Consider the following 27,241-nt stretch of genomic DNA (forward strand, 5'->3'; position numbering starts at 1 on the left):
GATATTCGGCACCTCTTCATGACCGGACCCCTGGACCCCCTGCAGCTGTTCTATCTTTCCCAATCATTCTCTGTTCATCGCAGTTGGAATTTGATCTTGCAATGAGGATGCACTTTTATTTGGGATCATTGACTATGATGTTTTGATCCAATAATCAGAGTTCCAAGGTTGATAGTTACGGGACAATGGTGCTCTCTGGCCTTCAAGTTGTCATTTTTTTGAAGATAGTCTGAGAGGATAGAGATTTGCACCCTTGCACGGTATACTCCGTATCTAGGGACTCCATCTATGATGTTGCCATATGGCGGCTGAATAGATTCAGGGTATCCCATGCATCTCCCAAAAGCAAGGATTATGATGTCCCAACGATGAGTTGGACAAGGCCCCGTTGTTTCTTGCACAACATATCCAACATCAGTCTTTCACGGGCGTCAATCTCAATCCAGATGATGGAGACGAGCATAAACCAAGATCCAATTTTAGATTTGCCAGTTGCATCCAGGGGGATCAGATCGAGACGATTATTCCCAGCCGTTCGCAGGAGGTCACGTGTGAAACCCCTTGGGCAATTCAAGATGCAATGGCTCTTTCTTTGCCTTGGATTCTCCTGTTCTTTGCTTGACATACTTCATCTTAATATCGTTTCTTCGCCGTGTCACGTTCATTCTATCGTCGTGTTTTTAACATTGTCTTGGCGTCGATCAAAGATTCAATCTAGCGTCGTGTCATCTATCGAAGAATTCTCCCACCTTCGATAACAGTCCCACCTCCTTTAATTCTTGCTTTTGAAACATCATCGATCATCCTCTCAGAACACCGAACCTGACCCTGATTCACTCTTTCTGCGGAACAAACCGCCAGTGATAATGAAGATCAACACACCGTCGTTCCTTCTCTTCCTTCTTCCCGCCATCTCGGCCGCACTCGCCGATACGACCTACAATGACAATATAAATTCTCAAGTCTCGCGGGAGACCGTTGGCAGCAACGCTCGTCTCGTTGATTCCGACACAGTCGCATCTAATGTCGCCAAAGGGCCGCCGGACGTTCCCGTGGATGGCAAGGATGGCAAACCACACGCTGGTCCGTGGGTGGAAACCAATGCAGAGCGCGACCGCAAAAACATCAAGGGAAGCGATGATATTGATATTGTCTCGACTAAATACGATACCAAGATTCCTTCATCCGGACACCTCAGCACCGAAGAGGGCAAGATGATTCCACATTCAAACAGCGGCGTCATGGACGATCCAAATCGGGCGGGCCCGAAAGAAGGCACACGGGGAACTGAGGGAGGTGTGTCTGAGAAAGGAAAGGAGAACCAATGGGCATCGGAAAAGGTGCCCGGGCCTCCAAGGGAGGCGCCTCCATTGCCCAATAGTGAGGCCAAGAAGCTGCCCTCGGGCAGTGAAGACGCAACAATTAGAAGCGGCAGTCAGTCTGCGGAGGGTTCGGGAAGCCTGGGAATGCTCGAGGTAAGTCTTCCTATTTCGTTATTGTGAGTCGGGTGTCCTGGTCGAACAAGAGGAATTAATTTGCTTCTAGAAACCTGCCGATCTGCCTCAGAAGCCATACGATATTCCACACCCGAAGCCCCCGGCCATGGTCAATGATAATCCTTTGGGTCTTGGACGCGAGTCTGTTAACTCGGGTTCTCCCTCCGGCTCATCTTCATCCTCCTCGAGCTACGACCACAACAGTGATTTGGGCATCCCCGACGCCAGCAGCACTATGCATTCCCTTGTCTTTTCGTTCACCATGATCATCGTCTCTGAAATTGGCGACAAAACATTCCTCGTCGCCGCGCTGATGGCCATGAGACACCCCCGATTGGTAGTGTTCACTGCCGCATTTAGCGCTTTGATTGGCATGACTGTTCTTTCAGCCATTCTGGGCCATGCCGTCCCTACCCTCATCCCAAAGACTTTTACCAAGTTCATGGCCGCCATTCTGTTCTTGATTTTTGGTGTAAAGATGCTCAAGGAAGGCCGGGAGATGTCTCCAGATGAGGGTGTGGGCGAAGAGATGCGAGAGGTCGAGGCAGAGCTCGAAGAGAAGGAACACGAGCAGCTGCGCCTGAACCGCCGTCGCTCTTCGGTTACTCCTCACAACCTCGAAGCTGGCCGTGCCGGTCGTCCCAAGACCCGCGGATCCGGAAACCGCCTGCCCTCGCCTCCAGAGAGTTTGTCCTCGTCCTCGTCCCGTGGTTCTTCCCCTCAACCCCGGCAACGGCTGAACAACATGTTCTCGGGGTTGAACAACCTGCTTTCGCTGTTGCTCAGTCCCGCATGGGTCCAAACCTTCGTCATGACCTTCCTCGGTGAATGGGGTGACCGCAGCCAGATCGCCACTATTGCCATGGCAGCCGGCCAGGATTACTGGTGGGTGACCATTGGAGCTACCGCTGGGCACGGTATTTGCACTGCGGCGGCCGTCATTGGTGGAAGGGCCATTGCTGGCCGAGTCAGCATGCGTGTTGGTACGTGTCTTCTATTTGCTTTGCCCATTTCGAATCAATGCTAATCATGTCTGCTATAGTGACCCTGGGTGGTGCCGCAGCCTTCCTTGTCTTTGGCGTAATCTACTTCATTGAAGCCATCTCTTAAAGCACTGCATTCCCGCGGTTGTATGTGTTCACGGAACCCTATCGTTGACAGTTTTTGGCGGTTGATTTGTTGTAAAAGTCGAATGCATCTTGGGACATAGCTATCTGTTTTAATGATTTAATCTTGTGTTTGGCCCATGCAATGGCCAAGTTCACAATTATTATATTTTTCACCAATCTCGAATTCCATGGACTCATCTACGGAGTACTTATAAGACTTATTGCGTACATGTAGGTAGCTACCTAGGTAGGTTGTCGAAAATTGGAGTTTTTGTGGGAATTCCGAATGAGAACCTTGTTGCATAGACTTATGAAGTAATGATGCTTCTTAATATGTTAAAAATGACCCACGTATGTAGTCTTTTACAAGTTTTATGGGATCATTTACTCCGTACGGGCTACAGATGATAATTGCAAACCAAAAATATTGTTGACCAATCAAGATCAAGATAAGATTAAAAGTGGATAGGGCATAGGGCTTAAGGCTTCAGGCATAGGGCGTAGGGCCTGGGGCTTAGGGTTTGGCCTGAGGCATTTACTCAAGGCAGAAACGAGGCATCAACCTTACTGAAAATGGACTAGCAGTTCCGTATTACCATTGTTCCGTTGTCCCGACCAGCACATTCCGCCCCGCATTATTGTTTCTCCGCATCATACCGTCGCAGCCCCTAAAACCCTCACTCCTTCCTTCTCTCACTCCTGACGGCTCCAACTCTCCATCAATTACCATTTCTCGATCACGCGGCCATCAAGTATCATTTTGCTTTGTCAAATCTTTTTTTGATGGCCTCGATCTACATTACAGAGAGACCAGTCTGAACCCATAACAACGCGTGGAGAGGCACGTGTCCTCGGTCTCACCGCCCCCTGTCCTTCTCTTACACCACTCTGCACCTTGTGTTTTGCCACCGCCCTTCATGGCTCGTATCTTGGGATCGCGCATGACACGAAGTCAAAGCCGAGAAGCGAGTATCGTCGCAAACAAGGCATCCAATGTTGGATCATTTGGCAAAAGTTGTAAGTCGTTTTCTGTGATTATTTCTAGGTTGCCATGGCAGCTTAGATACCCTGTGTCGCACAGTGAGACAAGTAACTGCAAATAATTGCAGTGAGAACTATACATGTACTGGCAGTTTATAGCCCCCACATGCGCTTGGCCTGATACTTCACTTTTTGTCATTCTGCATCTCTCTTGGGCCCTTTATCTCAATTTCTTGTTCCAATTGAGTTTAGTCTAATATCATTCAGGGCTGAGCGGCCTGACGGAGGAGCCTTCGACTCCTGCTTCAGGGTTCATCGTACCCAGGCAAGTGATACCAGAGTCACCTGAAAACCATGAAGGTCATACCAATGTCTCTGGTACAACCTTGGGTCACAATGATGTGGAGCCCAGTGATTCTCAAGCTGCCGATAAAATAGAGGCCCATCTCCCGTTCATCCAACAACAAGCGACCTTTGTCATGACTCTTTTGGTTCCCCCAGGATTGAACCCGGACACTCTGGCAGTTGAAGCAAGAAAGCTCAGCGACTCCAAACACCCACATCGTAAACGTTTGAGGCGATCCATCGAAGGGTTGACAGATGAACTGGAAGACTCGCCGCTCTCTCGGGATGGCAAGTCCTTCTTGGACATCTCTCAAGCTCGTCGTTTGCTTTCATCCACTCAGTTAGATGCAGCCATTCCACATCTGCACATGACAAATTGTGCTTTGTTGACCCTCAATGTCTTTCTTCCCAGCATGGGTACCAAGTCCCACTCGGAATTCATTCAGGAACTAGATGCCCAATTTCCCGCGTGTACTATGGATAGCTTTGCAGATGACTCCAGCTCCAGAGATATTGGCGCTAGCATTACCAGTGAAGCTACCTTCACTTTGGCCTTGAACATTCGCACGCAGTTCTTCATCATGGAATTGGACAGGCGTCAGCAGGAGCATGACTTCAGTCCCTTCTCCATTCTGAGACAGGTTTTTGCTATGGACCTCACGCCCAATGAGAATGACTCTCAAGATTCCCCTAGCTCCTTCCGTGGGTTCAACTTGCCAGGTATCCTGCAGGATGATGATGGGCATCTCCCCGAGCATCTCCCTGAAAAGTTCCTTATTGCCGTGGGCGACCGGTATAACGATCTCCAGGAAGAACTCTCCGAGTGGGATTCTGTCGATATTGATGGATTGAGAAAGGCATATCGGTGGCGTTCATTCGAACGAGATCTTGCACGCTGGGTTTGCACTCGTGAGAAAGAGATCAAGGATGACATCAGACGCCTATCAGAAAAGCAGGTGCATAACTCACCTGGAAGCCGTCGCCTTACTTCCGTGCCAGCGGGCACTCCTAATCGGCGCCAATTATCGACAGTACCTCCCAGCACTGAGGTCCGTCGCCAGACACCCTCGGTCCAAAAGACTCTTTCCCCTCGGAAAGAAAGATTGGTGAACACAGCACCTGTGGTAGATGAAACACCTGAACACGATGTTCCTCCGCCAGAAACCGCGCCTAAAAATGTTACTGAGCAAGGTAGTCCCAAGAAAGTCAAACAGCCGGTCACAAACGATCCCAGTCGGCGCAAATCCTTAAGGTATGCTCATTCTACTGACCCATGTGTCTTCGGCTCCTAAATTTCATCCATAGCAATTACCGAAACGCGGCTTCACTCGCGGCGCTCAAGAGGCGCCAGGATACTAGTATTCAACAATCTTTTCCTGACGCCGAGTCGCAAGGCTCAATTATCTCCGCGAGCACCAGTATTGTGGACCAGGCGGGTGTCCCTGGTTCCTCCGCTGATAACAGGCCAATCGCGGCTCAAGAGATTCAACAATCCCCTGACCTGAGATATCCAGACATCGGGGATGAGACTACATATGTAAACAATGATGAGGACCTGGACCTCGGCCAAGACGGAGAAAGCGACATGGTGACATCAACGAGCCCACCAGCTTCTGCTCGTATTGAACGAGTTAGCCACAACCCCCGATTCTTCGATTCCCCGAGAAACGCAGATTCGCAGCGATCAAACAAGGAGCGCTCTGCGGCAAATAAAACCGTCCCGGCCGCTCGGCGCTTCCTCGATAAGCAGAAAAATGCTAGAGTTGTGTCGCCGATTAGCCAGTTTGATTCTCAAGGCGCAACAAAGCACCACACTGTGCTTGGGAAGCGAGCTCGAGTTGATGCAAGCCCCAGCGACGAGTCAGATGATGAGTTTGAAGAAGATACTCACGAGATTGATCCCAGGCGTAGGGTCGAAAAGCCCACGCAGAGTTTACCTGTCGCGAAGCGACAGCGTCTACAGGACGATGCGGAGTCTGGCTTAGGACGGTGGTTGCAATCGAGCCGCAATGGATCAGGCAACGAATCAAGTCAACATCAGAATTCTACACAAGTGGGCCGCAGGGCCCCAACAGTTGAAAGTACCGATGTCACTGATGAAGACGTCGCCCCTGAGCCGCTCGCTGCACCACCCAGTTCTCAAAGTCGCTGGGCACAGGCCAATACCCATGCTGCGAGCCACAACCATTTAACTCAGAAGGCACACCATCGATGGACTGATGAAGAAGATGAACGTCTGATCTACCTCATGGGAATCTGGGGCACTTCTTTTGCCACCATCAAAAAGCAAGACGGCAGTTGTCCTGCAACTGATGGTGGACCCTTGCTTGAGCGTCGCTCACAAATCAATTGCAAAGACCGTGCTCGCAATCTGAAGAGGAAATATCTCAGGTAAGTCATGATAGTGTTTTGTTCATACTAGGTGAAACAATGCTGATGCTGTTTATCAATTTACACAGAGAGGGCCGGCCACTTCCTCCTGGCCTCGATAAATCGACTGGTTGATGTTTCAATTCGAGAAATTACTAACAGTCCAGTGTTGTCATCTTATTTGTTGTCCTTCTTGTGATACCCAGGCAGCATAGGGGATGGCGCTTTGAATTTACTTTGCAGGCCTTGCCTATAGTCATTTCTTTTATTGTATACCATTCTACTGCTTTGCCCAGGTCGATTCTATGGGCATCGTTGTAAATAACGGCATGGCTTTATTTTGATTTTTGTTTCGTTTTCTCCTAGTTGCAAAATCAAGCAAATTGCCTTTATACAGCTCCAGGATGTTAATCCCATGTGCACAAAGGTATCAGAATGGAAATTCGCGAGTGACATGAAGAGACGGGAAATGCATCATGAGCAGTGTGTCTCATTGGAATGAGACAACATCTGGGATAGTCTCGGAATGAAAGCATGAGGCTTACCCGAAAGCTTTAAGGGTATCAATTGCTCTAGGGGCAATACAAAAAAGATAAGGATGAAGCCCAGAGACAGCATATGGACCCATGATCCCATTATATTACCAGCAAAGCTTTTTTCAAAAGCCGTCCCCAAAATTTCGTTGTTGTCTTTCGCATCTGACTCCGAAGCGCTGCATATAGGTAGACATCACAAAAGGTCATTGTCAATCGACGAGTTTGAAAAGTGTCTCAACTACTCAAACAGACAATGATATTGTACAGGTCTTCACAATCTTTTGTTCGATCAACCGGAGATTACCAAATGGGAAATAGCGGGCAGAGAGGTATAAGAATCCCTGTATTCCCTGATATTTGCTCTGAAAATCAACTTCACATTCTCAATATTGATCACCTACACTGATCAAACCACCAACGGTACCAAGAAAACATTTACTGCTGATTCAGACTTCAATTCCAATCATGGCGAAAGGTAAGAGGGGGAAAGGTAGGAAGGGTAAGAAGCCAAACAACAAGGGCAACGACAAGGCCAAGAACGATGGAAACGAAAGCCAGAACGAGAGCCAGCCCGAGATCCAGCACAGGAAGCCAACCACGCGCCACTGTCCTTGTAGGAAAGAGAAGAAGCACACTCTATCTCCTCGATGCATTACGGTACGCCATATCGTTCTATGCTCAACCCATAGCCCCGACTACTCAAAACGGCCGGGCGGCTGTATTAAATGTAATGAGGCTGACAAACGGAAAGTGCGACAAGAAACCAAGGAAAGGGATCAGAAGCGCTGCTCATCTGCTTAGTCTCTTTAGATAGGACATATAAACTGCTTCGTGTTTTGCATCTTCAACACCATATACCATTTCTTGAATGCCACTGGCAAAATGTTGAATTCACCGAAAAGGATATCGAAGTCCATTCGGAAATAGTAATGAATGCTAGTCTAAGATAATTTTTTCACGCAAGTCCAAAAGCTAAAACAAAACGAGTGTAGAGAATGTCTATCCCAAGACAGACAGTAAATGCATCCCAAATCCGACCAGCGGACCAGCACAAGAAACAGAGACAGGAATAGGATAGTATCCCTGAGATCACGACCGCTCGGTTGACGAACCAGCGAGGGGTATATCTGTACATGCAATTTAGAGCACACGAGACCAAAATGATAGTATATATGCGGCCTCAATGACGAGGCATGAATGCTAGTCACTTCACAGAAGCAAGCCCATACCGGCAAGAACAGCACCGATCAACGCGGACCCAGCGCGGACTGTTACGGCAGCGTTGTTAGCGGGTGTAGGCGAGGCAGATGAAGCCGCAAGAGTAGAGCCAGAGGCGCCAGACTGGGGCAAGCCCGTGTTGGCACTCTTGGAGTTGGTAGATGATGCTGCGGTCACGATGCCTGTTGGTGCGACCGCTGTTGAGGGCGCGACAATGATTCCGCCAGCGGCGGTGGCTGCAGTGGGCGCAATGGTAGTGGATGCGTTCTCGGCAACACGGGGGGGCCGAATGTTCTCAATCGCCTGGATGAGGGTGAAGCTCTCCTTGCCACCACCTATACACGACGGAAATGTCTCGTCAGTCTTGTTCATGTGGCTACTGATATATTCCTCATGCTATAGCAAGAGGGGCAACTTACATGTTGCTTCGGGCCATCCAGGGCATGTCATATCGCATTGATCGTCGTCAACTTTGGCGGAATCCGAAGGCATGTCGTCGCCGCAATAGCACATGTCGCCGCGGCTTAGAGCAGCAACCTTGAACTCTTTTTTGGCACATAGGTTCTGGCAATATCCTAAAGATTGATAGGTGTAGGGACCCTGGCTTTTGAAGGACTCGACTTCGGAGTAGCAGCCCATTTTGGCGGTAGCGCTAAGCGAGTATACGGGCAATGCGAGAGCAATAGCCGTGAGAATGGGGTTGATATGCATGATTGCTGGTAGGGGAATATTCGATCAACGAAAGAGAAGAAAGTGGTGATGAGAGAGTGGATCTGAGAAATTCAATGAAAGAATGTGCAAAAAGAGCGAGAAGTGTTTGACAGGCGTGATGACAGGAAGGAAAAAAAAGGGTCCATCAAGCTTCTTTAAGACCGTTTGTCCAGTGTCAGGAACACCCGTCAGGCTCCATTTTTTTTTTTGGATTGTTTTTCTGTGGAGTCATACTGGGGCTGATGACATCGAAGTCCAATTGATGGAACCAGTGCAGCAAGTGATCATCCTGAAACACTAACCAACATGCTCTATTGAACTCGAACTGGCGGCCTATTAGCCTCATTGGCCTGCCATCTTGCGATCGCCCGATCGGCATCCCCAGGTGTGGCGCCTTGCTCCTTGTTTGGGAAGCCACTGATGGCGAATGGAGTCTTACGAGTCAAATGGGGAGAACTCGAGGAACAGTTCGTGTGTTTCTGGTTCGCCACTTAACTCGTTTAAGTATAGATTGGTTTTAGGGTGTTGCATTTGTGAGGAATCTGACATTGCTCGTCATTGTTTGACTTGGCGCTCATCGCCAGTCACCCTCCCTTGTTCCCTCCTTTTGTGGGCTGAATTTTACAAAGGCTATGCACTAGATAAACTGCCTCGTAAGGAGTATACACCGTTGTAGAGTACTCAATCCAACAGTTAGACAGCCATACAGAAGCGTTTGACATTGGAATTGGGTATCGACTCTATTTTGGACCCATGGTTGGAACCGAAGTTTCCGTGTTGTGGGAATGGTTGCCTTGTTTGTCAGGTTGAACTACGGAGTACGGAGTACAATGTTTGCTCGTCAACCACCTGTGGCGTTTTTTTTTTCTTGCCCTAGATAGGAAACTTCAATAGAACCCCGAAACACAAATTTAGCCACCCTCACTTTGGCTTAAATTTACTGAAATAAAGGAAATTTGGAGCGAGATATGACGTGATGGGATTGCCCTAATGGCATAGAATTGCGATGTTCATTGTACCCTTGCCGCGGGTTGGGATCTTCAACTCCAAGACCGTTCATCTTCCTGGGTCTCCTCAAGGTGCTTTACGGAGTACTTCCTCGGTACTCCGTACTCCGTGCTTCCTCGAGACAAGTCAAAGGCCTAATGAAATTGCCTTCATTGGCAGGTCAAGTACGGAGTCCTCCGTATTCATATTGGGATACGAAGTGCAACGTAGGAGCCGGCGGGTCTCTAAATTCCAAATAGTATCAGGGGCAGGACTGTATCGATATCCTTTTTTGTCTTCTAAAAAAGAAGCTGAGATCCTAATTGGTAAGACCTATCAATTGTGAGGGGATTCAGCCGTACCGCGTGCCGTATGTTTCACCCGGATCGCTTCGAATAGCACATGGTCACAATGATCATTTATTTACCTAACCTCGGTGGGCTCAGATAGTTTCGCTCCGACAAAAAGCTCCGCATATCTTCCTGTCGGGACCACGCGGATGGGACGGAGTACATAGCGGTGTCAGACTACCCACCGCTCAAACAAGCTCCACAATTTAAGAATTTGATCCCTGTCTGGGTTAATTTATCTGGCGAATTCAACTAGCGTGGATGGGCACAAAGTCCAATGACGTCCACTACAAGTGTACTCCGTGGTGAACTGAACCCTTCTGGATTGAAGTTGTACTTTCCCGGGCGATTCAACCAGAGATACAAAGTACGGAGTATTTGTATGGCCGTCGAGTCAGTGTGCATACAGATCCCAGTGGGGATCAGCCCTTGCCCCTGAGATTTGTCCTTGAGCATCATGGGGACTTCTCATTGGAGCTTTGGCAGGACAAAAACGATGTAGGGGGTCTGTTTCCTTCCGCGAGGTGACTTTGTGAGAATAAGATCTATTCGATTTGTTTTTCCTGGCTATCATACTCCATGCAAGCCATTTCAATACCCGACGGGAAAAACGCCGAAGGGTGAACTATTTTTAAATTCCATGGCTTATTGGGCCGAAGCTTGCTTTTTCTTGGCTATGCTTGCGTCTGATCATGGCAAAGCTGTGTTGCCAATCCCAGCATGGTCGATAATGCTCCGTACATACGACCTCAACCCCAAATCACCCCACGTCTCGGCAATGGGATTGCTCAAATAGGGCAATTCGTCGGCAATGGCCGCCGGCCGAGAGGGGAAGATAAGATACCTCATGACGTGCTCGCTATGAGCTGGGGTGAATCCTTTCGCGTTAATTCAGCTAGATTCTTGCTTAATTTGATTTAGAGTCTTCGTTGATCTCAATTTCAGTATGAGAACCCTCGCCCTCCTCGGCCTGGTCGCTGTACCATCGCTGGCCCTTAATATTCCCGCACAACAGCTTCTCTTCCCCGACACCGATTTGTCGGGCAATCATTATAACCTTCTATCTGAACCCTCTCCAAAGGAAACCTGCCCCCAGGCTCCAAAGGCTAGCATCCCTGAGGATGGCTTCCACTCGTCGCAGACCTTCCTTTCCGACGATGCCTTCCGCGCCCGGCAGGCAAACCGGCTTTCGCGCGCCGTGCAAGTACCAACCACCATAGGAGATTATATGGAAGACCCATACGATGAGGTCTTCGAGCCTTTGGTCAAATTCCAATCGCTATTGCAGGAGATGTTCCCTCTGGTGTAAGAAATGGCCCAAATATTGAACACGGCCCGCGAGCCGAGACTTCAATGGAGAAGTACTGAATAAACAAAACAGGCATGACCGTGCTAAGGTTGAGCATATCAATCGTCTGGGACTAGTCTTTACTTTCGAGGGTATCGACAAGACACGCAAGCCGCTGCTCTTCATGGCCCACCAAGACGTCGTCCCGATCGATGACCCATCAGACTGGACTCACCCACCATTCGCAGGTGTCTTTGACGGCGAATGGGTCTGGGGTCGCGGCGCAAGCGACTGCAAAAATGTCCTCATCGGACTAATGTCCGTAGCTGAAGACCTTCTCTCGCAGAACTGGCAGCCACAGCGCACAGTCTTATTTGCCTTCGGGTTCGACGAAGAATCACACGGCTTCCTAGGCGCCGGAGCAATTTCAGCAGCCCTCGAGGAAAAGTACGGCAAGGGCTCATTCGAGTTCATTCTCGATGAGGGTGGCATGGGACTTCAGAGTCTGGGCGACGAATCCGATCCCAGCGGCGAGGTCGTGTATGCGCTCCCCGCGGTCGGCGAGAAGGGTAGTCTCGATCTGATCATCGATATCGCCGTGCCTGGTGGCCATAGCTCTGTCCCGCCCGCACACACAGGTATTGGTGTTATGGCGGAGATCATATACGAACTCGAGCGGAAGGAGCTATTCCCCGCTTGGTTGGATACCAACCACCCCGCCCACGGAATGCTCGAGTGCCAGGCACGGTACTCGCCCGACCACGTCGAGCCCTGGCTATCCGAAAAGCTGGCAGCTAACGATCCCGCTGCGCTCGGGGAGGCGGTTGCCAGTTCCCGTGGCCCAGCGGTACGCTATACAATGCAGACATCACAGGCCGCTGACCTGATTCACGGCGGTGTCAAGACAAATGCTCTACCGGAGAAGATCTCCGCAGTCGTGAACTACCGCGTCGGACTACACCAGACACCTGATGAGCTGCTCGAGCGCGCTGTTCGGATTATCACCCCTATCGCCGAAACTCACGATCTCGCTCTGCGGATTGATTTCCCCGGTGTGGCTGAGTCCAAAGAAGGTGATGCAAACGACCGTACCCTCACTCTATCCCCTCTAAGTGTTCCTCTCGCCCCGGCTCCGATCTCGCCAACGGATCCGCTTACGTCGAAGGTGTGGGCGCAGTTTGCTGGTGTAGCCCGCACTGTCTTCGAGTCGCATTCGAATCCACTTTCCAAGTCTGCCTCGAAAACTGGATCCAAGCCGACTGTTGTGGTCGCGGGAGATGTGATGACTGGCAACACAGATACCCGCTTCTACTGGACTTTGTCGGAGAATATCTACCGTTGGAGTCCCTCGAGGGCTGGCGGATCGTTCAACATCCATACAGTGGACGAGCGCATTCACTTGGATGTGCATTTGGAAGGGATGATGCTTTACTATGGTATGCTTTCCTTCAACTTCTTTTCCCTTTCGACCGCTGTGTTTGTTGAGAAACTGAACTAACATTTCCTAGATCTGATTCTATCTTTCGATGCTTGGGATGATAATTCTGAGTAAAGGTGATCTTTGTTGTGAGATACTCTGAGGCACATATGAGAATCAAGCACGTATAGATATGTGGTATCAAAATTACTCGTATTTTGAATATATGAAAAAGAGATTATAACATAGGTCTGTTATAATATCAACAAATTCCCCGTTGGGATGGGATACTCCCAGATAGTGTGAACCGAAGCGACAGGCTCATGTAGATCCGGACATCGCCACATGTATAATCAAACATCTCACCAGAATCCATAAAGCATAGCCCAGGGAGCAAGACAATAGATGGGTATAAGAAAAAGACATCACCGACTGTGGAAACAACGAAGCGCACGGAAGAAACTGGGCATATTTCCCACCATCCCCGATGAGGAAGATGGTAGGCCATAAATTCTTAACAAGAGTCTTTCGAGAAAGAGAATGTAACCAGTATGGGTAAAAGTTCATGGGCTATATAACGGGAAACAAATGAACAAGAAGCGAAAGAGTCCGCTAGCGGACGAGGAGGGGAGCGAAGGAACCACCCATGACGGGACGAGCGACGAAAGTATTTTGAGGATAACTGTATTTTATGAGCAGGGATTTACGGCAGTTGTGAATATTGATTGACTTACTCTCCTGAAATAGTGTCGTACAAGTCAGTCAGCGCTCGGTTGGTTGGTGTCTCGTTGATCCAGGTTGCCAGATCCTTGATGAACATAGCCCGAGTTTCGACCGAGCTCACTGCCGCTGCGAAGCACTCCCAGTCACCTACAAATTTGTCAGTATTTTTTATTACGCAAGCATGGGGATTGTCATTTACCTTTGGTATATGTATGGCGAGTGTCGAGAGGTACGCCGTATTTGTTTTCAACGGTTGGGTAGAAGTCGCTCTGCATCTGATAAACAGAATTTGGAACGAGACCTAGGCCCAACTGGACATCGGCAAAGAGATTGTAGAGCAAGCCTACAAAATCAGTAAGCAAGACTTCATAGACTAGAAATAAAGGGTTGATCTTACCATGGCTGGCGGTATCGCCGTATGACAAGGTCGTTCGGGGAGGGTTGGCGTCCTTGGCAATGGCTAGGTCCTCCCACTTGCTGATGTAGCGATTGGCAATGCGCGAGTATTTAGAAGCATCATCGTCGTGGCCAGTCAGGTTAGCAATGACTGACATGGCCTGAATACCGATCATGCCCTTGAGTGCGAGGTTGGTTTGGTTGCTAATTTTGCCGGTTAGATTTGAGAAATCAGACAAAAGGAAGTTTACTCACGCCAGGGAGCCAGCAAAATCATCAGTAGAGATCTGGTTTGCAGGGTACAGGGAGTCCTCAACCAAATAACTGGTCCATTGCTTGAGCAGAGTGTAGTGGTCGGTCAGGAAATGAGTGTCACCGGATTTCTGCACGTAAGCCAAAGTCATGATGAGCATGTTTCCACACTCTTCCAAGGGCATCTTCTCGTCGGTGCCATCGGAGTGACCGGTAGCATTGGGGTAAGATGAGCCGAGATCGTGCATAGAATAGTCGTTGGGGTATTTTCCAGCCTCCTGGTTCTCAAAAAGAGGGTCAAGGACGAGCTTCAGGAATTCGGGATTGGTGTATAGGAAAATAGGGTACGCTGGGAAGACAACGTCGACGGTATTCATGTTGCCATCAGAAGAGATTTCCTTCAGGAACAGATACATTTTCTCCTTTGTACCACAAAGCTGGGTACCGCCGAAAGCCTGTCGAACTGACAGCGAAGTAATAGTGAGATAGTCCTGACCAGCTGTGGCAATCGAGTCTTCGGCCACCCTGCTATCAAAGCTGCTTGCAAGCTTGCTGGACTCTTCGTAATCTTGGTGGAAGAAAGAAAGTGCAGCCAACTCGGTATCGAAGTAGCTCTTCCATAAGGACGGAACTGGGCCATAATCCGAAGCACCTTCATACTGAATAGCTTCATCCTGCGTGAGTCCAAGTGAGAAGAGGGTGCTGACAGGCGAAGAGCTGACTGGGCCCAGATCTGATGAGAACGCAAACACGGGCCAACTAGAAGAAATAGCGCGGAAATTCGTGTCGCGTCCATTGGTGAGTTTTCCATCTGTCGAGAACTTTCCACGGACGTCGGTATCTGGCCCAGACTGATATGTCATGCTCTTCGAGTCATCGGTGGCCCAGTACCAATTGCCCCATTCGCTTTGCTCGTTGACTTGGGAAAATGCCAGTGGAGTCTGTCTGTGTACCTTGTGGTAGGCAACACCGTCAGTAGTTCCATACTCCCATTCTGCGATAGCATTTCGGTCGCCCGATACCCATTCTATCATTCCATCAGCCATTGCACGTAATAGGAAAGACTAGATCACGAACCTGCTGAGATATCCGCGTAGACCTGTACATCGTGGTTTTGTCCGTCAAGGGAAGAAACCTCGACATTGAGATAAGAGAAAACGAGTGACTGGCGCTTGAAGTCGTTGGGTGTAACAGGCGACAAGAAAGTAATGTTCATCTCAAGCTTGTTTTCCACGTTCATAGTGAAAATGCTCTTCGTTGAAGTATACTCAAATGCAGTCTGATTGACAGTCTTGGTCCCGGGCAGCCCCATCCAAGTATAGGTATTGCCATCGACACGGATCATACCTGTCCACGCAGTCACTTGGTTTCTGTCCAAGGTTAATATCATGGGTCGCGTCGAGTTACAACTGAAGCGAATAATCAACATACTGCCAGAAGACAGGCCATTGGCCAGCCAAATAACCGCCATTACCACCGTCCTTTCCTGCATCGAGCCAAGTGCTAAGATACGGGGACCTAACTGCCAGAGGTATAGCTGGGGGCGGGCAGGCGAGAAGGTTGACTCTGCTCCAATAGAGGTCACCAAGGAGGCGACCAGCAGCCCGAGGCGATACAGCTGCATTATGACAGATTCGCACAGAGAATAGGGGTAGGAAGTACACGAAACCAATGCAGGAGCAAGCCTGCTCTATTATTTATTTGCAGGAAAGGGAAAGGAGTTCTCGGAACCTTCGCTGCTTGGCACTATGACGGAGCGAATGGAAAAGAGGATCGTCGGTATGTTTACAGGAGAGGAATGTCAGCGACATTTTTATAGTCGACCTCAATCTAACAAGAGAGGGGGAGGAAGCCAGAGGTCCCTCCGAGATCCGCATGCCAGAATGTACTCTCAACAGGATGTTTATCGAAGTGGCTTAGCGTAATAAAAAAAAGCAAAAAAACACATAGGTAGCAGCAGACCTGTGTGTATCTATGATCTCCATAAACGCTGATCGGCTGGTCTCCGTCGGTGTTGGAGAACGATTCATGCTAAGAGAGGGACGGAGGGAGGTTTTTTGGGGGGAAGGGGGGCGTGTCCAGACAGGGATCTCAGTGAAAAGGTCATAGAAATGACGGAGAGGGGGATCTAGCTAAGAAGGCTCGAATTTAAAAGTCAAGCATGCGGTCAAACAGGTCACGGATGAAACGGCATACTTGCAGGTCGCATGGAAGACAAGCAGTGGTCTATGCAGATCCACGGAATGGGTGGCGTTAGTGGACAAGAGCGCCGGGGTAATCCGAGACTGGTTCGGTGCGTGCCTTGCGCATGACGAACCATACAGCAGCATGGTGCAAATAAAGGTGTGGGGAGAAATGGTGCGATGTGAGCACCAAGGGGCTGCAGAAATAAGAGCGGCGGTTTGAGATCATCGCCGATAGGTCTGGGGCAAATAGGGCTATACCCATGATCAAGAAGAAGTGCCAAGTGCATGTCCTTCGTGATTCCATCAGGCGGACATCTGAGGAGTCGGCTGTGGGGGATCTTATGCGTCTAATCGATGGAGTAATATCGGACCTTGATGTTGAGTGTCCGACACATCTGCGGGGAAATGGCCATCGGCATCGCATTCATTTTAAGGAGTGTCGGATTTAGATGGCCATGCTGTCTTGCATAAAGAGGACTTTGGGGCCTTCAAGAACCGAAGGAAGGAGAGTATCCATTATTCTCTCGCAAATCAGAGGGGTTCCCCTTGCAGAGAAGCTCGGCTCCACAGGTCAGCTTCAGCCTCGAAAGTCCGATCGGAGACAAGAGATGGATGACTTCACTGAGAGTTTCATGCCTGTGATGCCTGTGCTTGGCTTTTGAGTGTTCCATACTCCGTACTCCGTACATAAGCCGGGGTCGCGTGCGCCCACGTAGTAAATGCAGAGGTTGATGATTCAATATCCACTCCTTATTGATTCCTCCTTGCTGCGTGATATGCCTTGTCTGCTTCACAATATGCTGGGACAACATGAATTGCAAATTACACTTTTGATTGAACAGAAGTCCAAAATGAACATGACTTGCGCTTTCGGTCTCCGTTCTCCAAAGTATAATGTCTGTTCCCTCAGTGAGGTGCATTAAGCATTCGCCGACCAGCAGCCTGACTATTAACCTCGTGCGGATTTCTGGCTTAGTTCTGCTTTCTGAGCAGTTGATCATGAAATGCTTTAGTTCGTTCAGCCAAGGTGGGATCGCGTGCCAGTGGAAATTGATGCCCCGCGTTATGGAGAAGGGCTTTTTTAGGCAAAATATGATCCCCTTTTACCCCATTCAAAACTCATCAAGCTGTTATGTATATAAGCAACAGTAAGTCTTCGGCATTGTTCGACCATTTGAAGTTACCCTTATACAACACAAGCTTTTAATAATACATAGGACGGAGTACCAGCGGGAAAAGTCTCATTTCTGACCGATCTACCCGGTCGATAGGATTTTGAGTGAAGCGAGGATGTCTAATATCTCCTGCTAGGACAGTGACTGTTCCTCATTCCTAGTTGAATGACTACATATGCATAAAAGTGGCATCGTGGCCCCGACAAAGTGAGAGATGAAAGGTTTAGAGCTTTAGTCAAACGTAACATCTACTGTGATATCACAGATATAATATTACTTACTCGAAGCAAGCCTTTTACTGACTTCTACCCTTTTTGCTTCATCTTTCATCAAGAGCCAAGCATCCCTTCTGGCTTGCTGTGTCGATGTAACCCCCGCTCGCTTGTAAAAGTTCATTGATCTAGGTATCTTCACTCACTTAAGCACTCATCGTCTCTCACACAACTTTTGGAGAGGATAAATGTAGTTTCATCATCAGGTGGATTTATCCTTTGTGCCGTCGAGTTATAACTCTTTTCAGGGCAAGGTTGTTCTCTGGGCTTCACCCGTAAATGATAGCATGCTTCTCTTTTTTTCAATGTTCAAGCGAGTATAGGAGCTTTTGCTCGCAACACTAGGGTAGTGCAATAGATGATTCAACCATTAAAGGGTTGTGAAATTGAGGAACCTAATGCCCTTGTGAAATAGTCGTGGTGTGTCGGGCACATGGCTCATGAGGGTATGACTGATTATTCTGTTGGCGATGATACCAGCAGAGCCGATAATTAGGCATTCCCAAGTAAGAAACAACCAGAAACACCACTTGAGAAGTGCCGAAAGAAGACGTTTCGCAATGGCCGGCATTGGTTCTGGGCTTAAGCCTCAACAACCTACCTCGAATCATAATGGCGGGGATATCAAAATGGCCCCCTTTTTGCCAATTTAGTACACTACGCCAACCACCACCGATTCATTTCCCTCTCAACAACCTCACGACGCCCAGAGAATGTCCAAAATCAAAGAGATATTCAGCCCGACCACAACCTCAAATGAATCCCACCACTTCAACGACCTCCTCCCAGCATCCTTCCGAGATGACGACCTATCACTACGCGCCCCACTCGACAACATCTCCAAATTCCTGCATCTAGACCTCTCAGTCCAACGCCTAAATGACATCCAAGAATATCTCTGGCTCGCAGGCCGGCCCATGCCCCCGCGACCCCTAAACTACCAAATATCCGTCTCGCGCCAAATAATCCTCGACGAAAAGATCGACATGCACCTAGTCTGGGGTCCCGCACGACGCATCTACATAAAGCCCCTCCCCCAATACCTCCTAGACGCCCACTTCTGGTCCACAAATCTCACCTGCGGGGAATATCCGGGGATCTGCTACTGTATGAACAGCTTCAAAGACGCGACCCCGCCTCCCCAAGCGCAAAAGACACCCTGCCCCCGCAGCACCCTCTCCAAATCCGCACTGGGGTTCTTGACATCCTACATTGCCCTAATCCAACACCCCAGCGACTTCCGCATCGCCCAAGACCACAGCCTACTCCCGGCATCCCTAACCTGGCCGCAATGGCGCGCCCTCGTCCAAAACCTCCTAGCAACGGACGTCACCCACCCAACCCGCATAAACAGCCGCTACAAATACGGCGAGCTGCGTCTCTCCCGTCTAAACAAGATCTACGCTCTCCAGCGGGGTAGTTTCTTCCGTGGCTATCGTGCAAAGTACCAGACTTACCAGGAGCTCTTCCGCTCGTACCTGGCGCCTATCACGGCGATGACGGTGTACTTTGCGCTCGTGCTGACGGCGATGCAGGTCGGGCTTGGGACGGAGCAGCTGGCGGAGAATCGGGCGTTTCATAGGGCTTCGTATGGGTTTACGGTGCTGTCGATATTGGGGCCGTTGGTGCTGGTGGTTTTGATTATAGGGGTTGTGGTGGCGCATTTTGTGGTGAACTTTTTGGCAACGGTTGTTTTTCGGAGGGAGAGGTTTTCGGCGTTTAGGAGGAGGGCCGGGAAGGTGTAGATTGGGGGTTTCTATTCACATATAAGAATCATTAGTATAGCCGGAAGTATGGCGCGAAGGTATGGTAATTGGGAGCGGCCTCGATTGGGCCCAAGTGGGATTCAGATTGAGATGAGAATCAAATGTAGATATACTCGAGTGGTGGATCCTACATGAGCTATGAGGAACTTTAGACTAAGCATGTCCTTGGTATTGGTATACAAGCGTCTAGAAGGAAATGTAGGTGAGTGGAAGGTACCTAGGTAGGTAGTGTGTTATTTACCTCTAAAATAGACCAGACAGACATTCTTTTCCCTTTCTTGATCATACTATCAATCCAATTCTGTGCGGTCTCCTTTTATACTTGACTTTTATCCTGGACAGGCATCTAACCAAGTTGCATGAACTTATAAGAGATTGAGTCGTATAATGATAGTTGAGCATCCGCAGACTACCACATCCATCTATAGTATTTCAAACTCAATCTTTCACACGCTGCGTGGCTGCCTCGTCTAGAAGCCTTGTAATTGCTTCATGGCCACTCCATTCTGCAAAATTCCGTGGTGTATCATTCTCTCCAACCGCAACAGCAGAGACATCCACCCCCCCTTTCAAGAAGCATTATTACAACCGCTTCATTCCCAGACTCAGCCGCCATATGCAGTGTCGTATGTCCCAAATAATCACAGTCCATCACATCCGCCCCATGCGCCAAGAGTGACCTAACAGCCCATTCATTGCCATCCTGTACAGCAAAGTGTAGTGGTGTCAAGGAGCGAAAAGGTTCAGATACAGCCACATTTGCACCCTTCGCCAGAAGCAGGTCAAGAACGGACTCGCTGCTAGCACTCTTCACACCAAATACACAAAACAACGCTGTTTGCCCAATATCCGAAGTTGCCTCTAGATCTACTCCCTTCTCCAGGAGCAGCTTCACAACCGCTTCATTCCTACCCAAAACCGCATAATGCAGTGCTGTCTCCCGACTGGTCGTTAACGCCGCCACATCAGCTCCCCTCTCCAGAAGCAGTCTCGTAACACTTTCCCGTCCCCCGCGGGCCGCATAGTGGAGAGCGGTCTCTCGGGTTGAATTAGTCGCAGCGATATCCGCCCCCATTCCCAAGAGTGCCTGGACGGCTGTCTCATGGCCATTCTCGGCGGCGAGTTGAAGCGCGCTACATGTCGAGCTCCGTCCCATATCTATCGCAGACGACGGATTCGCACCGGCGTCCACCAAAAGCTCGATGATGCGATGCATTCCGGCCTCTGCGGCGAGACATAGTGCTTTGGTTTTCACTCCGAGCGGAATTGGCGCATCGCTGGTTTTCCTTAGGAGCTTATGGATTACAGGTGCTTGGTTCCTTTTCGCGGCCCATCCAAGGACGGAGTTTCCGTCGGCGCAGATATGGCTGCGCGCTCGTTGATACATATGCGAATCGAGGATGCTGGCGTATCTCCGTGCCGTGCGGAGAAATGAGCCGACGTCTCGCGTGTCCAGAAGGTTCGCTATCAGGAGGAGGATCTCGATTGGAAGGTTGAGGAGTGCACTTGGCTGTATCTGTTTGATGGGCATGTTGGATTCGAGGATTCCTCTGAGTAGCTTCTTTTTTTCAGGGGTTTTAAGTCAGGTACTGTAAAAGACAGAGACGAAGGCTACCGAAGACGAGAAGGGGCAGGGATCTTGGCAGATGTTCGTTGCATCTTCGTTATGTTTGGACGGTTTGTCAAGCACCTTGCGAGTAGACCATTGATACTTCACAAGCACAAGTTATACGGAAATCCTTGAATTCCAAGGTTGTTCTAACAATGGCAGCCTGTTTGTGGCCCCAGGAAGCAAGATCTCGATCTGCATTCCATATAGAGATCCACAGAGCCACACAGAAAGGAACTACAAGCAAACCCCCAACAGCAGAATAAAAGCCCAACTCAAAGAGTCGAGTAAACATAACTTCATCCATGCCATAAGCATACAACAGCTGAAAAACAATACAAGTTCAATGCGAGGTCCATCGCACACAGAGAGGTGAAAGGGAAGTACCTCAAACGTTACGAGCCAATTCAATACAGAACTCTCCCCATTCCTGGCCTCCATTCAACGACAGAATCTCCTCCGCAATAGCCTCCTCCAGCCGCTCATGGTATCTCCGCCGATACTCCGTCTTCACCAGATCAAGGTGTCTAGGCTCCCAATGCAGACGCACAAGACGGGAGATAAGCAATTCAGAGCGCTCACGACCACTACGGGATTCGCGCAGGGCCTGGTGGAGGAGGAGGGCATCGCGCATGGGACGGTTGATAGCGCCATTAAGGATATGAGCGAGCGTTTCACCCTGGAGGGGACTGATTAGCGATAGATTCAGAAAGGAAAAAAAGGATGTACATACCACCAGATTCCGCGATTTGGCAATCATAGCCTTGGCGAAATTGTGTCCATACTTATCCTCATAAGTGCGCAGCACTTCGCGTAGATGATTATCGCTGCGTAGTACGATGATGTGGATCATGGAGGTCTCGCCGCCCTCGCGGACAATCACACGATGCAAGTCTTGCACATCCTCGAGTACGAGACGTCTATCCAGCGGCTCGCGGTCGTCCTGGCGCTGGCCCTCGAGGGCGAGTAGGATGGCGACGCGGAATTTATCGGCGCGCAGCTCGGCGCGCATACAGCGCTCCAGACTGTTTTCGTAGCGAGAGTCGCGGAAGGAGTTTTTGATTTCGCGGATGGCAGCGTTAGATCGGCCCATGAGTGACTCGATGAGGAGTTCGCGGCGCGAGGTGCCGGCTTGGTAGTAGCAGTTGGCCCAGTAGGCTTCAGACTCCCAGCGGCCTAGAGCTGTTGCATAGCAGACTTTGCCGAAGGAGGAACTGCCGAGTTTCAGGCGGAGGTGTTTGGCGATGTTTATGCCCTTTCCTTGGAGGCGGACGCGGTCCTTGTACTCCTGGCGGAGAAGAAGGATCTCGTCGCTTGTTAGGTGTGGCAGGATTTTGATGATGGGTTTGCTGTCTATATTGCGCGTGTGGTTGAGTGCAGCTTGCAGGGCCTCGGCGTCGGCGCCGGCGTCGTAGAAAGAGACTCGTTTGCGACCGGTTGTTGGGGAGATTATGACTTTTCCGTCCGGGCCGTTGTGAGAGGAGGTTGAGTCGTGGCGCCCGTGGCCAGATATTGGGCGGCTGAGACGTTTATCTTCCTTGCGGTCGTCACGATCTTTCTCTCTCTTGTCTTTGATGCGGTAGCGGGCGTCTTTCTCGTTAACAGACGAGTGGGAGCGGTGCCTGCTGCGGGGGCCTGAGTCTGAAGCCGAATTTCCACCATCAAGCGGCTCGACATCCGAGATGTCTTCGTCGCGAATGGAGGGGATGACGATCGGAGATGGCATGGGCGAGATGGACTGATAAGTGCCGTGATATGGTTCTAGCAGCGGACTCGCCGGAGGATGAGCCGAGTGACCTGCACTAGCTCCCCCGACTGCGAGAGTACTCGACGTAGAGAGACTGTGAGGACGAGTGCCTGAACGACCTCCACCAGGTGTGATTTCCACAAACTGAGGCTCGTTTCGAGGCGGCTGCTCAGGCGGCTTCTGCTGCTGGGACTGTGCCTGCGAGTGATACTGAGTTTGCACTTGCTGCGGTGGCGGCCTAGTATACTGGTCATGCACAGGAGGAGTGTACGGCGCCGGCTTAGCAGCGGGGGCGGGAGCAGGGGCAGGAGCAGGGGCAGGAGCAATCTTGGAAGAGTACATCACACTAGGATCGATCTGCGCGTACTGGTATATGCCGGGATTCGCATACCCAGCTGCCACCGGGTAACCAGGATTACTTGCAGAGGCCGTGCGATAATGCGAGGGCATGTAGCCAGCACTAGTCGCCGCATACGGAGCCAAAGGCTGCTGCTGACCGGCATATTGCATCGGGGAAATCATAGGTGCCGGCACGGCTCCAGAGCCATTCCCGTAGGTTGAAACCGAAGGGAACGCGCCGGGCATACTGGACGGGTTCGCGGGCTGCGAAGAAGGAGGCACGAATCCAGGCCGTTCACACTCGGGTATAGCAGCCCAGTCAGTTACCGCGCCAGGGTATCCCGGTTGAGTAGGCGGCCTGGGAGCGCTCGGCATGAACTGCGTCGGTTGCGCATAGCTATATCGGTTCGGGCGCGCATAGCTGGGATGGCTTCCCGGTGCCTCGCCGTAAGCTAGATCGTCAACAGAGTCATCAGAGTCACGATTCACGCGACTGCCGCGGTCTGGCGATGAGGGCCGGCGGCGATGCGACCGCGAAGAAGTATACTGCGACGCAGAACCCCGCTCGTCACCCGAGTGTTCATAGCGGTCATCACGACGACGTCTCGAGCTATCTGCATCACGATCACCCCGACGCTTCGAATCTTCGTCTGAGCCAGTGCGATCCACGTCGTAGCGGGTGGAGCTTCTTGGGGCGCGTGAGACAACGCTGCGTGGCTCATCAGAGCCGGAAGATTCGCGCTGGCGCCGCTCGCTGAGCAACTTATATTGGCGCTCGATTTCGGCTTGTTCGTCTGGGCTGTAGCGTTTTGTTGCCTCAACGGCAGGGGAGCGGGAACGGTGGGATGGCGAAGCGGAGGGAGCTCGGCTGTCGCGCGACCGTGAGCGCTCGCGACCGGGGGATTTGGATCGGGTGCGCGACCGTGGGTCGTTCACTTGGAGCGACATTTTGGTTCAAGAGGGGCCAATGAGTGGGGTTCTCCTCCGGATTCTGTTTGGTATTCCGAGACAGATAGATTGACTGGTTTTTGTCTCACAGGGCTGAGGAATTCCAAGATTCGGATTTGAGAGTCTCGGTCGCACAAAGAGAGTGGATGAGGGTCCTCAAGCTCTGTGGCCTCCGCTCTATACCCTACCACACTAACGGCGATAGCGAGGTAGCTCTGTAACCAAGTAGAAGGGGAAGAACGGAACAAGGAAACAGTTGGTGTATATAGCACCTCGTATTCGACTTTGGCGCCAGTTTGGAGCTAGTTCGCGATTCTTCATGCCCCCCATGTAGCCAAGGATTAGCGGCTCTTATTGGCTTACAACTGTATTCAGGATCATCGTTGGCAGCGCTTCAGCCGCAGGCACTGGACCTTTGTGGCCAATGCGAATGCAGATTGCAAATGAAGCCGAGGGGTCAAGTGCACGGTCTACACGGTCTATACGGAGAACTCCGTATGGGGATGGCATTCGCCAGAGATAAAACTGTGATCAAATAATCAAATTACCGTGCAACAGCACTAGTACAAGTTCCGGTTCTCGAAACATTTTGAAGAGAAATGACACTCAAAAAAAAAAAAAACAATAGGTGTGACATAAAAAGAAGCCTTGCGAGGGGGCCAGGCCGCGAAGAATGGGGGTATGAGCGGGAAGAGAAAGCTACGCGAACAGAAGGGCTAAGGGGCAAAGAACCCGTTTATCGTGTACGATGGCCATCACGAGGTCCCATGCGACCACCATAGACTTGCTTCTGGGCTGGAGCCGGCTGCCCATTGCGGTTGAGGCGATCGGTTCGCCAGCGTTCGTACCAGATCACGCGGCTGGCCTCCCGCAGCTCGGAGCGCCAGTCGGAGAAGACAGAGTCCTTCAGGCGTACAAAGTCACAGTGCTCGGGATCATATGGGTCTGCAAACCCCCAGGGGAATCGGCGTCCCACTGGTTGGTCACCAGCGGCCAGCGAGTGAGGATCCGGGGATAGGATAGAGAACGGAACGTGTTGGTTAGCGGCCTGCGAGGCGCTAGACCTACGAGTTGCCTGGCTGAGCTGGGACGGCGAGCCAGGGACCTGTTGAGTTCCAGTCTCGGCGTCTGCAGGCCCAGATTCGGGCTTATTCTCGAGCTCCAAGGGCTCCTCTTCGTCACTTTCCGAGCTGTATTCCTCCTGGTCCTCCAATGTCAAGATCTCGAGGGGGTCGATATTGGCCTGCTTTAAGCTGTTCCACACAGCCTTGCGAAGATAGGTCATGTGAGCAGAGGTGATTGTGTCCGCTTTGCTGATGACGGGGACAACAGTGGTCTTGCCCAACACGGTGCGTAACACTTGCAGATCGAGACTCTGATCTAGAACACCAACCACAGGCGCATCACTAGCCTTAGGTGTGCCATTGGCAGCCCGTTCGGCCATGGCAATATTCTCGTCAAGGCGCACAGGGTCCAGAAGCAGGAAAGTGCAGTGAATATGGGTATCGCGGGTGCCGGGGGAACGAATGACTTTCATCTCCTCGGCCAAAGTCTCCTCGAACTTGCTCTCCAGGAAGCCTGTTACGCCACGCATCTGCAGATCGGCAATGTTCCGCTCAAGACCCACTGAGTCCCATAGTGTAAGTCCGACACGTTCTCCATCGAACTCCGTTTCCAGGTATTGCGACGTGAATCCTTCCCAAGCTGATGTTTGACGTTGAAGCTCCTCGACCTCCTCAGGGGTGCGCGAGGGATGCTTATGAGACGGCATTGCTAGAGCACTGCGGAGGAAGTTGATGAACGAAGTTTTGCCCGAGTTGCGTGCACCAATGACAAGCACACTGCATAGGATCATTAGTTCGTCTGCGTGGTCTGGATGTCTCCCATCTGACTTACTTGTACGAGGTGGGGTCCTTGCGACGGCGGACACGGCGGGGGCTGTTCACGGTGCTGACGGCACTACTGGCGTAGCTATAACGGCCGCGATGGGTCATGCTCTCAGTGCGCGCATAGGGATCAATCACAGGTGAGGCAGCCATTGTGGGCGAGGCAGCAACACCAGACTGTGGGCGAGGCGTTGGAGCAACCTTGCCACGTTCCTCGCCTCCAAAGGTTTCCAGTTGAGGGGTGGGGGGAGAGATCAGGCAAGCGGGGAGGCACTTTAGGAGCGTAAGAGTCACGCTGACGACGCATTTCGTCTTCCATGGCTTGCGACTTCTTTTTGCGGGACCCAGAGGGATTGCGCTCGCTCAGAGGCTCGGTGGATTTAGAACGACGAAGGAAACCGAGGGAAGTGCGACGGTCTGTCTCAGGTCCCAAGCGCGTAGTTGAGGGGGCTGCCATGTTCGGATGTTTGTCTGTTCTTTCCTGATTAGGTTATGTTTTTGACTTTGCTTTTGTCCTTTTCCCTTTCTTGTCTTCCTTTTTTCCTTCTTTTCTCTTGCTTCTTCTCCAATCTTTTGCTCCCCCCGTTCTAGGGTGTCCAACCCCGTCGACCATCTCGATATTGTATGATGCCCCCCTCAGAACCCCTCACGGACACACGTCGGGGGATATGGAAATAACCACTCACCAATGAAATGGTCCAATATATATCGGAGCTCGCGGCGCTAACACCCTTGGAAAGTCCCAGGATTTCAATATTGAATTCGAAACTGAGTGGCCCGAAACTGGATCAGCCCAACCAATGCCGTCTGCGCTGGCAATTTTCCGAACTCTGGTCTGCAACGGCAGAAAGTGAGAAACAAACAAGGAAAAAACACAAAGAGATAAAAAGCGAGTGTGGAATCAAAATACAAGCTCCCAACCAGTGGGTGAAAGGTCCTGGATGACAGGGGATGGAATTGAAATTGAGATTTGAACAGAGGTCAAATCTCAGAGATGCCTTTCTTTTTTTTTTGGGGAGTTTTTATTGCAAATAGGCCTGCTCACAGCGTCCAGCAACAGCGGCGCTTGGAGAAAAGTGAAAGGGTTGAAAGAAGGAAGAAATTAATTTGGCTACGGAGTACGGAGTATAGATT

The 27,241-nt window shown here is 50.6% G+C and overlaps 11 protein-coding genes across 11 annotated transcripts; 5 read left to right on the forward strand and 6 right to left on the reverse strand.

Moving 5' to 3' along the window:
• Nucleotides 1-866: 866 nt before the first annotated feature.
• N7457_005599 (TMEM165/GDT1 family protein) lies at nt 867-2,606 on the forward strand (the record flags this gene model as incomplete). Its single annotated transcript, XM_057176643.1, has 3 exons — nt 867-1,475; nt 1,546-2,479; nt 2,539-2,606. The coding sequence occupies 3 exons, from the start codon at nt 867-869 to the stop codon at nt 2,604-2,606; spliced, it is 1,611 nt and encodes a 536-aa protein (XP_057030945.1).
• A 916-nt stretch (nt 2,607-3,522) lies between these two features.
• On the forward strand, nt 3,523-6,436 carry N7457_005600 (uncharacterized protein; the record flags this gene model as incomplete). Its single annotated transcript, XM_057176644.1, has 4 exons — nt 3,523-3,622; nt 3,854-5,183; nt 5,237-6,322; nt 6,391-6,436. 4 exons carry the CDS (start codon nt 3,523-3,525, stop codon nt 6,434-6,436), a joined length of 2,562 nt encoding a protein of 853 aa, XP_057030946.1.
• An 866-nt stretch (nt 6,437-7,302) lies between these two features.
• Nucleotides 7,303-7,638, forward strand: N7457_005601 (uncharacterized protein; the record flags this gene model as incomplete). The annotated part of the gene is made up of 1 exon (XM_057176645.1): nt 7,303-7,638. One exon carries the CDS (start codon nt 7,303-7,305, stop codon nt 7,636-7,638), a length of 336 nt encoding a protein of 111 aa, XP_057030947.1.
• A 408-nt stretch (nt 7,639-8,046) lies between these two features.
• N7457_005602 (WSC domain-containing protein) lies at nt 8,047-8,766 on the reverse strand (the record flags this gene model as incomplete). The annotated part of the gene is made up of 2 exons (XM_057176646.1): nt 8,047-8,390; nt 8,475-8,766. 2 exons carry the CDS (start codon nt 8,764-8,766, stop codon nt 8,047-8,049), a joined length of 636 nt encoding a protein of 211 aa, XP_057030948.1.
• A 2,283-nt stretch (nt 8,767-11,049) lies between these two features.
• Nucleotides 11,050-12,943, forward strand: cps1 (Gly-Xaa carboxypeptidase; the record flags this gene model as incomplete). Its single annotated transcript, XM_057176647.1, has 3 exons — nt 11,050-11,408; nt 11,485-12,827; nt 12,900-12,943. The coding sequence occupies 3 exons, from the start codon at nt 11,050-11,052 to the stop codon at nt 12,941-12,943; spliced, it is 1,746 nt and encodes a 581-aa protein (XP_057030949.1).
• A 477-nt stretch (nt 12,944-13,420) lies between these two features.
• Nucleotides 13,421-15,803, reverse strand: gta1 (glutaminase GtaA; the record flags this gene model as incomplete). Its single annotated transcript, XM_057176648.1, has 6 exons — nt 13,421-13,490; nt 13,543-13,678; nt 13,731-13,874; nt 13,929-14,131; nt 14,183-15,206; nt 15,257-15,803. 6 exons carry the CDS (start codon nt 15,801-15,803, stop codon nt 13,421-13,423), a joined length of 2,124 nt encoding a protein of 707 aa, XP_057030950.1.
• Nucleotides 15,804-16,432: 629 nt separating this feature from the next.
• Nucleotides 16,433-16,627, reverse strand: N7457_005605 (uncharacterized protein; the record flags this gene model as incomplete). Its single annotated transcript, XM_057176649.1, has 1 exon — nt 16,433-16,627. The coding sequence occupies one exon, from the start codon at nt 16,625-16,627 to the stop codon at nt 16,433-16,435; it is 195 nt and encodes a 64-aa protein (XP_057030951.1).
• A 1,898-nt stretch (nt 16,628-18,525) lies between these two features.
• N7457_005606 (uncharacterized protein) lies at nt 18,526-19,557 on the forward strand (the record flags this gene model as incomplete). Its single annotated transcript, XM_057176650.1, has 1 exon — nt 18,526-19,557. One exon carries the CDS (start codon nt 18,526-18,528, stop codon nt 19,555-19,557), a length of 1,032 nt encoding a protein of 343 aa, XP_057030952.1.
• Nucleotides 19,558-20,016: 459 nt separating this feature from the next.
• N7457_005607 (ankyrin repeat domain-containing protein) lies at nt 20,017-21,109 on the reverse strand (the record flags this gene model as incomplete). Its single annotated transcript, XM_057176651.1, has 2 exons — nt 20,017-20,144; nt 20,224-21,109. The coding sequence occupies 2 exons, from the start codon at nt 21,107-21,109 to the stop codon at nt 20,017-20,019; spliced, it is 1,014 nt and encodes a 337-aa protein (XP_057030953.1).
• A 466-nt stretch (nt 21,110-21,575) lies between these two features.
• anxc4 (annexin ANXC4) lies at nt 21,576-24,221 on the reverse strand (the record flags this gene model as incomplete). Its single annotated transcript, XM_057176652.1, has 2 exons — nt 21,576-21,866; nt 21,921-24,221. 2 exons carry the CDS (start codon nt 24,219-24,221, stop codon nt 21,576-21,578), a joined length of 2,592 nt encoding a protein of 863 aa, XP_057030954.1.
• A 736-nt stretch (nt 24,222-24,957) lies between these two features.
• Nucleotides 24,958-26,564, reverse strand: aspE (septin; the record flags this gene model as incomplete). Its single annotated transcript, XM_057176653.1, is given in 4 exon segments — nt 24,958-26,062; nt 26,118-26,380; nt 26,402-26,438; nt 26,452-26,564. 4 exon segments carry the CDS (start codon nt 26,562-26,564, stop codon nt 24,958-24,960), a joined length of 1,518 nt encoding a protein of 505 aa, XP_057030955.1.
• Between the last annotated feature and the right edge of the window lie 677 nt (nt 26,565-27,241).

The sequence above is a fragment of the Penicillium paradoxum genome (assembly GCF_028828445.1).
Source record: "Penicillium paradoxum strain IBT 22861 chromosome Unknown utg000005l_segment0_segment0, whole genome shotgun sequence".
Classification (NCBI taxonomy): domain Eukaryota; kingdom Fungi; phylum Ascomycota; class Eurotiomycetes; order Eurotiales; family Aspergillaceae; genus Penicillium; species Penicillium paradoxum.